The 15,185-nt window shown below is 53.0% G+C and overlaps 2 protein-coding genes across 2 annotated transcripts; one reads left to right on the top strand and one right to left on the bottom strand.

Moving 5' to 3' along the window:
• The first annotated feature begins 3,908 nt into the window (after nt 1–3,908).
• Nucleotides 3,909–12,097, top strand: rag1 (recombination activating 1). Its single transcript, XM_079742801.1, has 4 exons — nt 3,909–4,720; nt 6,425–6,823; nt 7,574–8,724; nt 9,617–12,097. The coding sequence occupies exons 2-4, from the start codon at nt 6,447–6,449 to the stop codon at nt 11,380–11,382; spliced, it is 3,294 nt and encodes a 1,097-aa protein (XP_079598927.1). The 5' UTR covers nt 3,909–4,720; nt 6,425–6,446; the 3' UTR covers nt 11,383–12,097.
• A 951-nt stretch (nt 12,098–13,048) lies between these two features.
• On the bottom strand, nt 13,049–14,659 carry rag2 (recombination activating gene 2; the record flags this gene model as incomplete). The annotated part of the gene is made up of 1 exon (XM_079743153.1): nt 13,049–14,659. One exon carries the CDS (start codon nt 14,657–14,659, stop codon nt 13,049–13,051), a length of 1,611 nt encoding a protein of 536 aa, XP_079599279.1.
• Nucleotides 14,660–15,185: the final 526 nt, after the last annotated feature.

Here is a 15,185-nt window from a genome sequence, read left to right as displayed (position 1 = left end):
CAACTACGACTACTATTAACTACTAATTCTACTACTACTAATAATAATAATACCATGTCTGACTACTACTACTACTACTACTCCTACTTCTACTACTTGTAACTAATTATACTACTACCACTACTAATACCACTACTACGTCTAACTGCTACTACTACAACTACTATTAACTATTAATACTACTACCACTACTGACTACTACTACTATTACTACTTCTAATAATAGTTGAGGCCAGACCAGAGAAGCAGAAGCATGAATATCATTCTCCTATCGTTGGAGGAAGAGAATGGTCTCCTTTTGGAACTGCCGAGAAGCATTACTCACCAACCTTCTTAATCTACCAAAAGTTAGGGTTGGTAATGAATATGACACTTCCACCACTGTGTACCCCCTAGGATGGGGAGGGAGTTAATTCAGGTTTTTCCTCATTTAAAGCACCAACATAAAATATTAAGTTGAGGATAATTGCTGTTCCAACGATAAACCAGCTCCTAATAGCTTTTAACACTTTAACAGCCTCATAAAAGATATGATAATATGCAACATTTCATGTTTAGGTCAGATAGCACCTCCGAATACCACCAGAAGACATCTTTAGAAGGTATATTTGTTTGTGTGGTGAGGATAGTGTATGTATTCATGTTGAGTATTTATCTGTGCCTGGTAAAACAACAGACAAGGGTTCTGAAAACTGAGAGATGACACTTCTAGTGGGCCAAGGGGGTCTATGAACAATCATCCTTAGCCAACAATGCTCCCTCTGATCCTGACAATTAGAATTAAAACAATGTGTACAATTCTCCCATAGAGGAGGTTCTGCGGTGAAAGCTGATCATCTCACACTGATGGTCTCACTGGTTTGCTTGGAACAGTTCTTTATATATATCGTACTGAAATGTGTCCTCCCCTCATCCTCTTCCTCCTCTATCTCCTCTTCCCTTCAGCCTCCTCTCCGCCCCCCCTCTACCATTCCCCTTCACCTCATCCCTCCCCTCTCCCCCTCCTCCCCCTCTCCTCCCCCTCCTCCTCCCCTCTCCTCCTCCTCCTATTCATAACACTCATGTCTGTGCCAGGTGGCTGTCTCCAAAGGTCCTTTTGCCCATAAATCAAACTGTCGTTCAGTTGATCAATAACAAGTCAATTAGCCGACGTAGCAGCGAGGAGTCTCAGGGGGTCACTGCTTGTTTGTTAGACAGACATCTGCAGCTCTGTCCACGTCTGTGTGTGTGTGATGGAACACGGTACACACACACACGTATGTGCGTGTGTGTGTGTGTGTGTGTGTGTGTGTGTTTATTATGTTCCAGCACTCACATAAACGAGTGTGTGTGTCTATGTGCTGGAACACAACACACACAAAAGCTACACAAATACACACAATGCACACATAAACTGGCCACAAACACAAACACACACACACACAAATGCACAAACACATTTGTTTGTGTGTCTGTGTGTGTGTGTGTGTACGCCAGTTTATGTGTGTACTCTGTATAACGTGTACCTTTTGTGTGTCTGTTTTTGTGTGTGTTTGTACTGTGTGTATGATTGCACTGTGTGTATATGTGTACTGGGTGTGTGTGTGTGTGTGTGTAAATGTGTACTTTGTGTGTGTGTGTGTGTGTGTGTGTATGTGTGTGTGAACTTTGCGTGAGTGTGTGTGTTTGCGGAAACACGTGTGTGTGTGTGTGTGCATATCTGTTTGTAGGCATGCATGCATGCATGCATGTATGTGTGTCACGTGAGTAAAACGTGGGCAGTGGGCTCGCATGATGAATGGAAATATCATACTATAAATAGACACGGCCAATCTCGCCGTAATCCATCATCCGCTTAGGCTTGGAAATGAGCGTTGCTTTGCGTCTGGTGTATCGCGGGCACCCCATCCACCACCATCAGCACCTCCTCCACCACCATCAGCACCTCCTCCACCACCATCAGCACCTCCTCCACCACTATCAGCAGCTCAATATCAGACACGTTCCACACAAACCGAGGCGTGGTCAGTGGCCTGCGTTCACACAGAGCTGGGTTGAGCTACACCACTGCTCCTGGCTGGGCCTCCGTCACACCGAGTGACGGGTAGCGGAGCGGGGGCACCCAGCGAACGTTCATCTGCCCTTCCTCAAGGGTCTGGTCTGGGGCTGGGTGGAGGAGGGTGGGTGGAGGGCACGGTGGAGGGGTGGGTTGAGGGTGGGTGGAGGGTGGGTAGAGGGGTGGGTGGAGGGTGGGTAGAGGGGTGGGTGGAGGGTGGGTAGAGGGCTGGGTGGAGGGTGGGTAGAGGGCTGGGTGGAGGGTGGGTAGAGGGCTGGGTGGAGGCTGAGTTCAGGGCTGGGTGGAGCGGTGGGTGGAGGGTGGGTAGAGGGCTGGGTGGAGCGGTGGGTGGAGGGCAGGGAAGAGGGCTGGGTGGAGGCTGAGTTCAGGGCTGGGTGGAGGGCTAGGTAAAGGGCTGGGTGGAGCGGTGGGTGGAGGGCAGGGAAGAGGGCTGGGTGGAGGCTGAGTTCAGGGCTGGGTGGAGGGCTAGGTAAAGGGCTGGGTGGAGCGGTGGGTGGAGGGCAGGGAAGAGGGCTGGGTGGAGGGTGGGTGGAGGCTGAGTTCAGGGCTGGGTGTAGGGCTAGGTAAAGGGCTGGGTGGAGGGTGGGTGGAGGCTGAGTTCAGGGCTGGGTAAAGGGCTGGGTGGAGGGGTGGGTGGAGGGCTGGGTGGAGGGGTGGGTGGAGGCTGAGTTCAGGGCTGGGTGGAGGCTTGAAAGCGGGCTGGGCTGCTCAAGATGGATGGCTGTATGTAGCGCTGGGCGGAGGGCTGGCTGGAGGCCTGGGCTGCTCGCAGTGCAGGGCTGGGTGGAGGCTGGGTGTAGCCCTGGTTAGAGCACCACTGGGGCTGGTGGTGCTCAGCCCACTGGTTAAACAGAGTAGAACGAAAGGCGACCAGCAGCTTGTTTGGAGGCTGCTGACTGTGTGGCTAATGGCTTGGCTGCCACTTGCAACACAACAGCCACGGCCCCCTGCGGCCCCTCGACCAGATTCATCTCTTGGATAATTACGAACAAGGCTGATCTTGGTCAAATACTCTTTCTACCCGTGGCGAAATCCCATCACATTAATGTGCTCTACTTAAAGGAGCACTTGAATTGCGACCGAACGATAAGCAGGGGAGATACTTTAAGTATCGCATGAGTAATTAGAACGTATGCATTGAAAAAGAAAGATGATGGGAAATGTAAATGTAAACATTGATCGATTCTGCCATATTTATCCCGTTACGGTGTAAAAACGCCACATTAAAAGCCCTGACACGGTTTGTGTGCACAGCGTGAGACGGTTGAGTTTTGTTCTGTGCTGAAGGGGCCTCTCTGTGCCTGTGTGTGTGTGTGTGTGTATGTGTGTGTTTGTCTGTGTTTGTGCGTGTGTGTGTTTGCAAGTGTGTGTGTGTGTGTGTTTATGTGGACGTACTTGTGTGTATGTGCGGTTACTGTATGGATGTGTGTGCGTCTGTGTGTGTGTCTTTTTGTGAATTTTGCATACGTGGATGTGTGTGCGTGTGTGTTTGTGTTTACGTGTGTGCGTTTACATGTGTGTGTTTTAGTGTGTGTGTGTGTGTGTATGTGCATTCACATGTGTGTGTGTGTGCATTTACATGTGTTTGTGCGTGTTGACATGTGTGTATTTACATGTGTGTTAACGGTTGTGTGCATTTACATGTGTGTGTGTGTGTGTGTGTGTGTGTGTGTGTGTGTGTGTGTGTGTGTGTGTGTGTGTGTGTGTGTGTGTGTGTGTGAGTGGGGCCTCTCACCAGACACGGCCCCTGAAAGCCCCTCCGTCTCAGACCAGGACCACCTGCTGACACCGATCTACAGGTGGTAGTTCAACAGAACAACACCCCCCCCCCCTCCTGTCAGAAACCAAGGATCCCCCATTGTGGTGAAGCGGTATCTTCCTGGGGTCTGGTGTGTGTGTGTGTGTGTATTGCGTGTGTTTGTGTTTGTGTTTATGTGTGTTTGTGTGTGTTTTCATGTGTTTACCTGTGTATGTCTGTGAGTTTATCTACATTTGTGTCTCTTTACGTGTGTGTGTGTTTACGTGTGTGTGTGTGTCTCTATGTGTTTGTGTGTGGGTGTGGGTGTGGGTGTGTTTACAAGTGTGTATGTGTGTGTATGTGTGTTTATGTGTACGTACATATGTGTGTTACATGCACATAAACATGTGTGTGTGCGCTTTCTGAATGGATGTGTGTACGTCTGTGTTTACGTGTGTGTGTTTGTGTGTATGTTTGTGCGAGTTTACATGTGGGTTTGTGTGATGTTTGTTTATGTGTGTGTTTACGTGTGCGTCTGTGTGTGCGTTCACATGTATTTGTTTTTGTGTGTGTTTGTGTGCATTTACACATGTGTGTTTGTGTGTGTGTGTGTGTGTGTGTGTGTCTGTGTGTGTGAGTTTACCACATCTCTCCTCCACATCAGCTGCAGTGTCAGGTGGCCTGAAGTGACTGTTGGGACCTCAGTATAAATAGCGGAGCCATGGTGGGAGATGGGAGCGATCCCACCAAACCAAGCCACGCTGCTCTCCGCGCAGCCAGCTGAGCCGGCTAGTCTCCAGACATAAAGCTCCACGCGGAGGCTGAGCCCAGCGAGGCTGAGCCAGGCTCCCAGGCTTCCCTTGTGCCCTCATGCAGAGAGGAGACCCCCGAGGGAGCTGCAGCCAGCTGACGCTGAACACAACAAGGTAGGGGCGCAGCTGAAACAGACACACACGGGCACGCACACACACACACACACACACACACACATACTGGCTCGCACCCCCGCACACACAAATACTGGGCCGCGTCCACCCACCCAGGCACACACACACACACACACACATAGGCATGCATCTACACACACACAGACACACATATGCACCCACCCACACACAGGCACAAAGACAGACACACACACACACACACACACACACACACACACACACACACACACACACACTCATGGAAACACATCCACACACACAGGCACGCAGGCACACACACAGAGACACATCGGCACGCACACACGCATGCAGGCATACAGAAAGACACACACACATGGGCTCGGACCGATATACACTGGCACACAGGCACGCACACACACACACACACACACACATCCTGCCCATTCTCAGCTGTTTGTCTCAGGGTAGATTCAGCAGCTCGTGAAATAATAACACAGAGAGTGAGTTGAGAAATGAAGGAGGATGTCACAGTGATGCCTCGCGGGCCATGAGCACATGAAAGGACGGTCGCACAGGGATGGATAGCAGGACCTGGGTGAGGCCGGTGGGCCGCTGCTGGTGCCATGGTAAGACCGGGAAGTAGGATCTCAGGATTCATAGGATCTGTTTGATGATTCGTTGCCTATCTTATGAACTTCACCGTGAGGGAGCAGATCAGGCGAATGATATAATAATCGATCCATTGTATCGTTATCGATGAGGCTAGCAGGTTCCTCACTGTCTGTTAGTAGTTTGTAAATGAATGTGAATTGAGGTCATTTTCTTTGGGGAGAGTTTTATTATTCAGTTTTCGTTCACCTTCCTCAAAAGAGCCTTTTCAAAGCACCTTTTAAGGAGGTTTGATAAAGGCTTTGAGGGTTTTGGAAGTCATCAGATGTTCCTGGAACCATAACAAAGAGAATGTAACTGTTGAAAGAAAAGTGAATTTGCAAAATTAGCCGACTTATTGCGTAAAATGAAATTCAATTATACAAGTGAAATGAGAAACGGAATGAAAAATGCTTCAGGTACGAGAGGAATTAATTTGTGAATGTATATTGATGCCCGAATTAATGTATTTCATGTATTTCATGAGGATAATTAAATTCCTCTTCCAGAGTGGTATGGCGCTGTAGGTCAGTGCTCATTACAATCCGGGCGGAGGGATTTGAGGCTGCTTCTGCTGTCCTAATTCAAACAGAATGGAGTCAGCTGCGAGGTTACGGCGTAGTCTGAATAGTGTCAAGGCACTGTGGGCTACCCAGGGTTTTTATAACTAAGTCTCCTCTACATCCAATAATAGGCTTTTACAGCCAGCTAAAAAAATTGTCATACTCTAATAGACGATGAAACTAAGCCCTGCCTGTCTCCCTCGGCCTCCATCTCTCCTCCATTCTCCCCATCTTTTCCTATTCTATCATTATCTCTCCACACCCTCTCCTCTGATGTCCCCCCTCTCCTCTCCCCCTCTTTCCTCTCCTGTCTCCTCTCCTCTCTCCTTCTCTACTCCCCCCTCCTCTCTCCACTCCTTTCTCTTCTCCCCTCCCTCACCTCTCCTCTCCTCTCTCCTCTTCCTCTCCCCTTTCCTCTGCTCTTCGCTCCTCCTGTATCTTAAATACATCCATACCATAACCTCCACCCTTCTCTCCTTCCCTCTCCCTCTCCCTCTCCTCCCTACTCCAGGCTGGGACTCTAGCACCGCACCATGGCAGTGGAGAGAGGCAGTGTCCAGGCGGAGCACCCGGAGATCGACTGCCCGCGGTCATCCATGCCGGATGAGCTGCAGCATCCCTACCTGAAGTTCTCCCACTGGAAGTTCAAACTGTTCAGGGTGAGGTCCACCGACGAGGACACCATGGCCTGCGAGACGGCCCCCAGGATCGCAGCCCCGCCGGAGGTCCTACCCGCCGCCGCCCCCGCCGCCGCCGTTGACCCCTGGTCGGGGGAGGAGGGTCACCTGGGTCTCCCTGGGAGTGTGATGAAACTGTGTCTGGGGGGGAAGAGCAAGGAGAACGTGGAAGGGCCGGGTCACAGGGTAGATCGTAAGCTGCAGGAGATGGACCTGCACATGGAGAAACTCAGGTATGTGTGTGTGTGTGTCTGACTGTACTATACTATTCCACCGTGTACAGATGTGTGATATGGTGTCACTTTGGCAATGTTCATCTTTATTTAAGCTCTCTTTAAGAGGAACTATGAAGGAACTATTTTGTATTCAACACATGGATGCTAAATTGCACAATTTAATTCTTAATGCTACTGGAAGAAGCCTTTTAAAATAATTACACAATAGAAAAAGAATGCAAATAACGATTCATTCTAAAAAAAAAAAAAGGAATATAAATAGACTCATTATTAAAAAAAATGAAATGAATTGTAATTTATTTCAGGGCTGGGGGGAGGGATATGGCTGCATGTCTGTCTGGGTGAGGGATATGGCTGCATGTCTGTCTGGGTGAGGGATATGGCTGCATGTCTGTCTGGGTGGGGGATATGGCTGCATGTCTGTCTGGGTGAGGGATATGGCTGCATGTCTGTCTGGGTGGGGGATATGGCTGCATGTCTGTCTGGGTGGGGGATATGGCTGCATGTCTGTCTGGGTGGGGGATATGGCTGCATGTCTGTCTGGGTGGGGGATATGGCTGCATGTCTGTCTGGGTGAGGGATATGGCTGCATGTCTGTCTGGGTGAGGGATATGGCTGCATGTCTGTCTGGGTGAGGGATATGGCTGCATGTCTGTCTGGGTGGGGGATATGGCTGCATGTCTGTCTGGGTGGGGGATATGGCTGCATGTCTGTAGAGTTTCACCGTTGCTTGTGGCCCCCCTGCAGGTGTCTTTGCCGACTGTGTGGCTCCGCTCTCCGGAAGGTGAAGGGGCCGGAGCGCGAGGTCCAGGGGGATCTGGGGGACTCGTGCCGGAACGCCCTGAGCAGGATGGGCTGCAAGTTCACCACCTGGCCGGACGTCATCCGCAAGGTCTTCAAGGTCGACGTGACGGGGGACCTCGAGAGCGTCCACCCCCCGTCGTTCTGCCAGCGATGCTGGATGACCGTGATGCGCGGCGGGGGGTTCTGCAGCTTCACCCCGGTCCGGGTCCCCGAGTGGACCCCCCACTCGGCCCTGTGCTCCCTCTGCCACGCCCGGAAGACCTCGTCGTTCCAACGCCTCGGCCGGAAGAGGAAGAAGAAGAGGGGGCCCTCCAGAGGCAAGACCCTGGCGAAGAGATGCAAGTGGGACCCGTTTGACGGCACCTCCAGCAGCGATCGGCGACCTCTCAGACCCGTGTCCCAGCACCGCCACCACCACCCAGGCCCCGGCCTCCAGCCCCAGGCCAGTGCCAGAAGACCCAAAGAACACTGGGCCAAAGGGTTCACCCACTGCCAGAGAGAACACCTGGGCATCCGGCTCCTCTCGGAGCAGCTGCCCGTGGACCTGGTCCGCTCCGTCACCTGCCAGGTGTGTCACCACCTGCTCTCCGAGCCGGTCCAGGCCCCGTGCCGGCACGTCTTCTGCCACGGCTGCATCGTCCGGTACTGCCGCGCCCTGGGCCCCTACTGCCCGGCTTGCAACCAGCCCTGCTCCGCCTTGGACCTCATGGCGCCGGCGAACGTCTTCCTGGCGTTAGTGAACTCCCTGCCGCTCCGCTGCCCCACCGGGACCTGCGGGGAGCAGGTGAGGCTGGATGGGTTCAGGGCCCACTGCGAGGCCCATCAGCGGGAGGACGAGGGGGGGCGGGGGACGCCACCGCCGGCCTGCGACGACCTGACCCCCAACAAAGGAGGGCGACCCCGGCAGCATCTGCTGTCCCTGACCCGCCGGGCCCAGAAGCACCGACTGCGGGGGTTGAGGAGCGAGGTGAACCAGTTTGCGGAGAAGGAGGAAGGCGGCGACGTGAAGGCCGTTTGCCTCACCTTGTTCCTTCTGGCGCTGAGGTCGGACAACGAGCACCGCAAGGCGGACGAACTGGAGGCCATAATGCAAGGTAAGACGGCGGTGGAAGAGTCTCTAAGGCAGGGGGGCGCAAATTCCTCCCAGTGGAGGGCCAAAATGTAATCGTGGGGAGGCTCGTGGGCCAAAATTTAAATTTTTCTGTATATTTAGTCAAATATGTGGGAGGCGGCTGAACAGGATAGGAGCTCAACAGCGCCACCCTACCATCAATGTATCACATTGTTATTCAAGGGTCAGGAATGGAAGTGCACCAATAAATAATATTCAATGAGAGCGAGCGCAGATTCCGAGCACTGATGGCGGAAAACAATAATATATACAGTGGGTAAGGCGCGGGCCAAATAAAATCGGTCGCGGGCCAAGTTTGGCCCGCGGGCCCCAAATTGGGAAGCCCTGCTCTAAGGTCTCTTTCTGTCATAGAGCAACACAATCAGATAAACAATAAAGCTTTCTGGCCAGTGATTGACATGAAGTGAGTCGAGGATCCTGATTGAAAAGCCTTTCACGACTGTTTTATTTCCGTCTGTTATTATGTTGACATGTTCTGTCTTTCATTTGTCTCTTTGTCTCTAGCTTTCCTTTTGATGCTCAATAACAACCCTTGTCATCGGGCTGTTAGTATCACAACAACATCAGCCGCTCTTGTGTCTGCAAATTACGAGGGGCATCCTCTGGGGAATAGAGACCAGATGGTGTCTGTTTTAATCTGCAGCTAATTCATCACTTCAGCCGCTCTCCCCCTGTCACCCCCTGACCCCTCATGACATAGGATGCGATCAATTACTGAGATGTCTAACGATGAACATCGTACGAGAATGGTGCTTTGTGTGACATTTTGATGAGACCTCTAATACGTACTAATATAGTCTGTTCTCTTCCCCCACTGTCCCCTGTCTCTCTGCTGGTCCCCCCCCCCGCTGCAGCCAGATGCTTCGGGCTGTCCACCGCCGTGTGCCTGGCCATCCGTGTCAACACCTTCCTGAGCTGCAGCCAGTACCACAAGATGTACCGCACCGTCAAGGCCACCAGTGGCCGGCAGATCTTCCAGCCGCTGCACGCCCTCCGGGCCACCGAAAAGGAGCTCCTCCCGGGGTTCCACGCCTCCGAGTGGCAGCCGGCGCTGGCGAGCGTCTCGCCATCCTGCCACGTGGGCATCATCGACGGGCTCTCGGGCTGGGCGGCCTCGGTGGACGACGCCCCCGCCGACACCATCACCCGCCGCTTCCGCTACGACGTGGCACTGACGTCGGCGCTCAAGGACCTGGAGGAGGACATCATGGACGGGCTGAGGCAGCAAGGTCTGGATGACAGCGAGTGCACTGAGGGCTTCTCCGTTATGATCAAGGAGTCCTGCGACGGCATGGGGGACGTGAGCGAGAAGCACGGCGGGGGGCCGGCCGTCCCGGAGAAGGCGGTGCGTTTCTCCTTCACCGTCATGTCCGTCTCCTTGCGCGTGGCCGACGACGGAGAGGAAGCGGAGAACGCTGGGGAGGTGATCATCTTCCAGGAGCCGAAGCCCAACTCGGAGCTGTCCTGTAAGCCGCTGTGCCTCATGTTCGTCGACGAGTCGGACCATGAGACGCTGACCGCCGTCCTGGGGCCCGTGACGGCCGAGCGCAGCGCCATAAAGCGCAGCCGCCTCATCCTCTCCATCGGCGGGCTTCCCCGGCTCTTCAGCTTCCGCTTCCGGGGATCGGGCTATGATGAGAAGATGGTGCGGGACGTGGAGGGCATGGAGGCCTCCGGCTCCACCTACGTCTGCACGCTCTGCGACTCCACCCGGGCCGAGGCCGCCAACAACATGGTGCTCCACTCCGTCACCCGCAGCCACCAGGAGAACCTGGAGCGCTACGAGACCTGGAGGACCAACCCCTTCTCGGAGTCCGCCGATGAGCTTAGGGACCGGGTGAAGGGGATCTCCGCCAAGCCCTTCCTGGAGACCCACCCCACGCTGGACGCGCTGCACTGCGACATCGGCAACGCCACCGAGTTCTACAAGATCTTCCAGGACGAGATCGGCGAGGTGTTCCAGAAGACCAACCCGAGCAGGGAGGAGCGGCGGAGCTGGAGAGCGGCTCTGGACAAGCAGCTGAGGAAGACCATGAAGCTCAAGCCGGTGATGAGGATGAACGGCAACTACGCCCGCAAGCTGATGAGCGTGGAGGCAGTGGAGGCGGTGTGCGAGCTGGTGCCGTCGGAGAGCCGGCGCCAGGCCCTGAGGCAGCTGATGGAGATCTACCTGGAGATGAAGCCGGTGTGGCGCGCCACCAGCCCGGCCACGGAGTGCCCCGACCAGCTGTGTCGCTACAGCTTCAACTCCCAGCGCTTCGCCGACCTCCTCGCCTCCACGTTCAGCTACAGGTACAACGGGAAGATCACCAACTACCTGCACAAGACCCTGGCCCACGTGCCGGAGATCATACAGAGGGACGGCTCCATCGGGGCCTGGGCGAGCGAGGGGAACGAGTCGGCGAACAAACTGTTTCGGCGTTTTCGTAAGATGAACGCCCGCCAGTCTAAGGTCTTTGAGCTGGAGGATGTTCTGAAGCACCACTGGCTCTACACTTCTAAATACTTGCAGAAGTATATGGAGGCTCACAAAAACTCCGCCAAGGTTTTGAACGCCTGCTTTGAACCGGCTGTGGCTGAGGGCGATGTGGATATCTGCCTGGATGCTCCAGGTTTTTAACATGGCCAATTATACTCAGCCGCCTCAACACGGTGTGTGTATTATCCTCAATGTATTTTTTATCAATTATTATGTCTTTCATTAAAAAGAATACACAACGTTTTTTACTATATTTTGGATGTGTAGCAGTTGTGCATTTTATATGGGTCGATTTATTATTGTGTGCAGAATACCGCATTTATCTGCAGTACTATCTACATACCATTTCAATATACACTTTAAATGATGTGCAACACATCGCCGAGGTTCACAGAGTGCAGATATAAGAGACAGGGGGCTCTTTGGTGTTTCCCTCTGAAAGGTTTTTTCTCTCTCCGTCCTCGGATGAAATATTGAGCAGTTTATTGTATAGCACGGCTATGGCACATTTATACATTTATACAGAGAGATTATTTATGGAAACAGATGAAACCACTGTAAGTCATTGCCTAGAAATTGTGTTAGAGTCCCCAGTTATGGCCCAGGTATTAATATATCATTTGGGCTTGAACAAAAATGGAATCACAGAGACCAAAATGATCTTTGCTTCACGGGCGCCCTCTGAAAATGATTACTTAGTTCTCTGGTTGGGGTCCCAGAGGGACATCAGGTCACTTTGAACCAATTTTATCTCCTTTAGTTGTTTTGCGCTGTGGGGAGATAGAAATAATATGTATTCTACCTCAGAACATGAAATAGAGCGTACGCTGACCTTTTGTTGAGACAACAGAAACACTGCGCGGTTTGTTATGAAGCATTACACCCTGTTGTCTTTGTCCTGAGCATATTTCATGAGCTCCTTATTATACAGTTTATCATGCCTTATTTTGCATATGTTTTCTGCTTGGGGGGACTTACAGAGGAAGGTGAACCAACAGAGTGGAAGAAAGCTTTTCTTTGCTCGATTGATTGATTGACTGGATTATCTTGCCTCTTGTCTTGTCTTTTATAGACTTTTTATATTTGATCGCTTATCAACATATTTTCTTGCTTTCTATTTTCAACATGTGTGTTGTATTTTCCAGAATAAAGTTATTCAAATAAAATGTACGTGCTGAATAGTATTTCTGATATGTTGTTGGACTTCATAAGGCACTGCATTGAATTTCATTTAATGAATTTGTTTCAAAACTAATTATCATCCAAACGATACGCTCAGAAAGAAAACAACCTCTCAACCTCAATTAGAATCCAATTTATGTTTAAATGTTGTGAAATAAGATGTCAATTATTGTAGTCACAAGCTTTCTGTGTATGTAATGGGTTTACACTCATTACGATGTAGGTGTAATGTGTGCACTATGTTTTGTTTTGTTTTAAAAGAGAACCGACAGTGGAAATAAACGATGTAAATATATTTCCATTAGCGATTAAAGAAGCTAGTAAAAGACTGATTTTCTCCACAAAATTGATCCTCTTCATTCACAGACCGAAACTATCAGACAGCAAGGCGACGCAAACACATTTTATTAATTCATTTTATTACAAAAGTAAATCCAGAAAATGAACGTTCAGTTTTGAATGAAAACAGAATTAAATCCACACTTAACCACGATAAACATAACAAGTGCTCTGAAGAGGGGGATGACTGTGTGGGCAGATAACGCACCCTGATGACACCACCACCTGCCCCCCACCCCCACCACAACCACCACCACAGCAGTGCCTCCGTTGACGGGCGGAGACGTCACTGGAACAGCCTCCGGAGGAAGCTCTTCTTGGCCGGGCTCAGCTTCAGCATGGGGCTCCTCTTCTTCTGGCTGCTCTTCAAGGGGCTGTGCTTTATCGGCAGCACCTTCCGGGGCGGGGTCATCTCCTGCTGCGGCAGGCCCCCGTGGTCCAGACAGAAGTACTTGGTGCTCCCCCAGGACAGCTTCAGCAGCAGGCTCTCGGTCAGCTCCATGCAGCGTGCGTGGACCCAGTGGCCGTCCTCCGGGCCCCGGGAGCAGAAGATCATGGCGGGCCGGTGGAGCTCGGTGGAGTAGTACGGCTCCCAGGTGTCGGGCTCCAGCTGGCAGCCCGTACAGCACTGGGTCCAGTAGCCGGCCTGGGACTCGTCCTCCTCGTCGTCCTCGTTGTAGGTGTCCTGCTCCCCGTCGCTGCTGTCCTCCAGCTCGTGGGGCTCCCTCCCAAAGTACAGCTCCTCCGAGTCCTCCAGGGGGGGCGACTCCTCCAGGTCGGTGGACCCCTGGCTGCAGCCCAGAGCCCCGCCCTCTGTCTCCTCTTCCTCGCCCTCCTCCGACCGGAAGCCCACCTCATAGAAGCGATGCGCGTCCTGCTGGGTGGCTTTCCCCTCGGACGGGACTCCGATCAGGGCGCTGCCCCGGCCCGCGGCCCCCCCGAACCAGGTGCGGCTGTGGGCGATGTCCGCCGTCCAGGCGGGGGCGTCTACCGCCTCGAAGCGGATCCCGTCGTCGTCCAGCACCGCCGCGCTGCACTCCATCCTCTTCTGCGAGTCGGCGCCGTAGCCCCCCAGGATGATGTACCTGTGGGCGGGGCCGGGGCGGAGCACCACGGCGCTGGTGGAGGACCAGCCCGTGTCCAGGGTCTCGCAGGACAGCGCCGGACCGCCCTGCAGCAGCTCCACCCGCAGGCGGACGAGGCGGGGGGGCCGGGCGTCGGAGGAGGTGGAGTGGCCGCCCAGGAAATAGACTGAGTCCTCGCGGGCGAGCGCCACATGGAAGGACTGGCCGTCGCTGAGCTCCGGCAGGGTGTGTGCCGAGGAGCATCCGAACTCCTGGTCCACCAGGAACACCTGGGGGGGGCAGTCCACCACGCTGTTCCAGCACTCCGTGGTCCGCTCCGCCGCGGGCCTGTAGGACCGCCCCCCAAACAGGACGCACGCCGTCTTCCCGTGGCTCCGCACCACGCTGAGGCTGTGGCCGTAGCGCGCCCCCGGGAGATCCCCCGCCAGCTCCTGCTCCTGGCAGCGCAGCATCAGCTTGCGGTTGCACCCCCTGCTGTCCACCGTCAGCAGGTACATGCTGGCCGAGATGTCGTTGTTGGGGTTGCGGCCCCCGTGGATGAGGTAGCCCTCGGGGAAGCCGTCGCGGGGGTCCCTGCGGGCCACCGCGGGGCAGCGGAGCGGCGGGATGTAGCAGGAGTCGTTGGAGAAGGAGATGGCCCTCAGCTTCAGCTTGCCTTGCGTCCGACGCACCGCGAACACCCCCGTGGGACACGAGCGCTTGGGCCAGCCCTTCTGGCCGAAGAGCAGGAGGTCCCCGTCCAGCTGGAGCAGGGTGCAGCCCGGTTGGATGAGGCTGGCGCAGTTCACGGGAGTGAGGGGCTGCAGAGACATGCCACTGCTGCCCAGGTGTCTGCGTGTCAACGACAACACACAGAGTAATGATGCCGGCCAGCTGTGCCTTGTTGTGGTGTTGGAATTCACTGTCTGAGAAAAACAACAAGGGGCTGTTGGCTAGCTTCCACATCTTAATGATTTTAAGTATTTGGCGAACATACAGTCAATGAAGGGTAAAGGGTTCTTGCAACATATAGTTAACGTTCAATAATTACATGTAATGAACACAAGACATCAAATACAACTGCATATGCTATTAATGTTACACTACTATATAATAGTAGTTAGTAATGTCCGGGTTATACTTTATATTGGCATTTTTTGTAGTTTCATATTATTAACGCAACAGCTGAACATGTATACATTGTAGGTGGGTATATATATTTGTAAATTTCATCAACAATTTAAGCCATTTTCTACAACTGAAAGGGGAAACACGTTGCAAATGCAATCGAATCGCCAAAGAGTTGCTCATGATTTTCATAATCATAGAGTATGTTTAATAATAATAAGTTAGTTCTGC

Source organism: Pollachius pollachius (genome assembly GCF_949987615.1).
Source record: "Pollachius pollachius genome assembly, chromosome: 9".
Lineage (NCBI taxonomy): Eukaryota > Metazoa > Chordata > Actinopteri > Gadiformes > Gadidae > Pollachius > Pollachius pollachius.
Note: the sequence above shows the minus strand (reverse complement) of the source record. Positions and strands in the feature narration are given on the sequence as shown.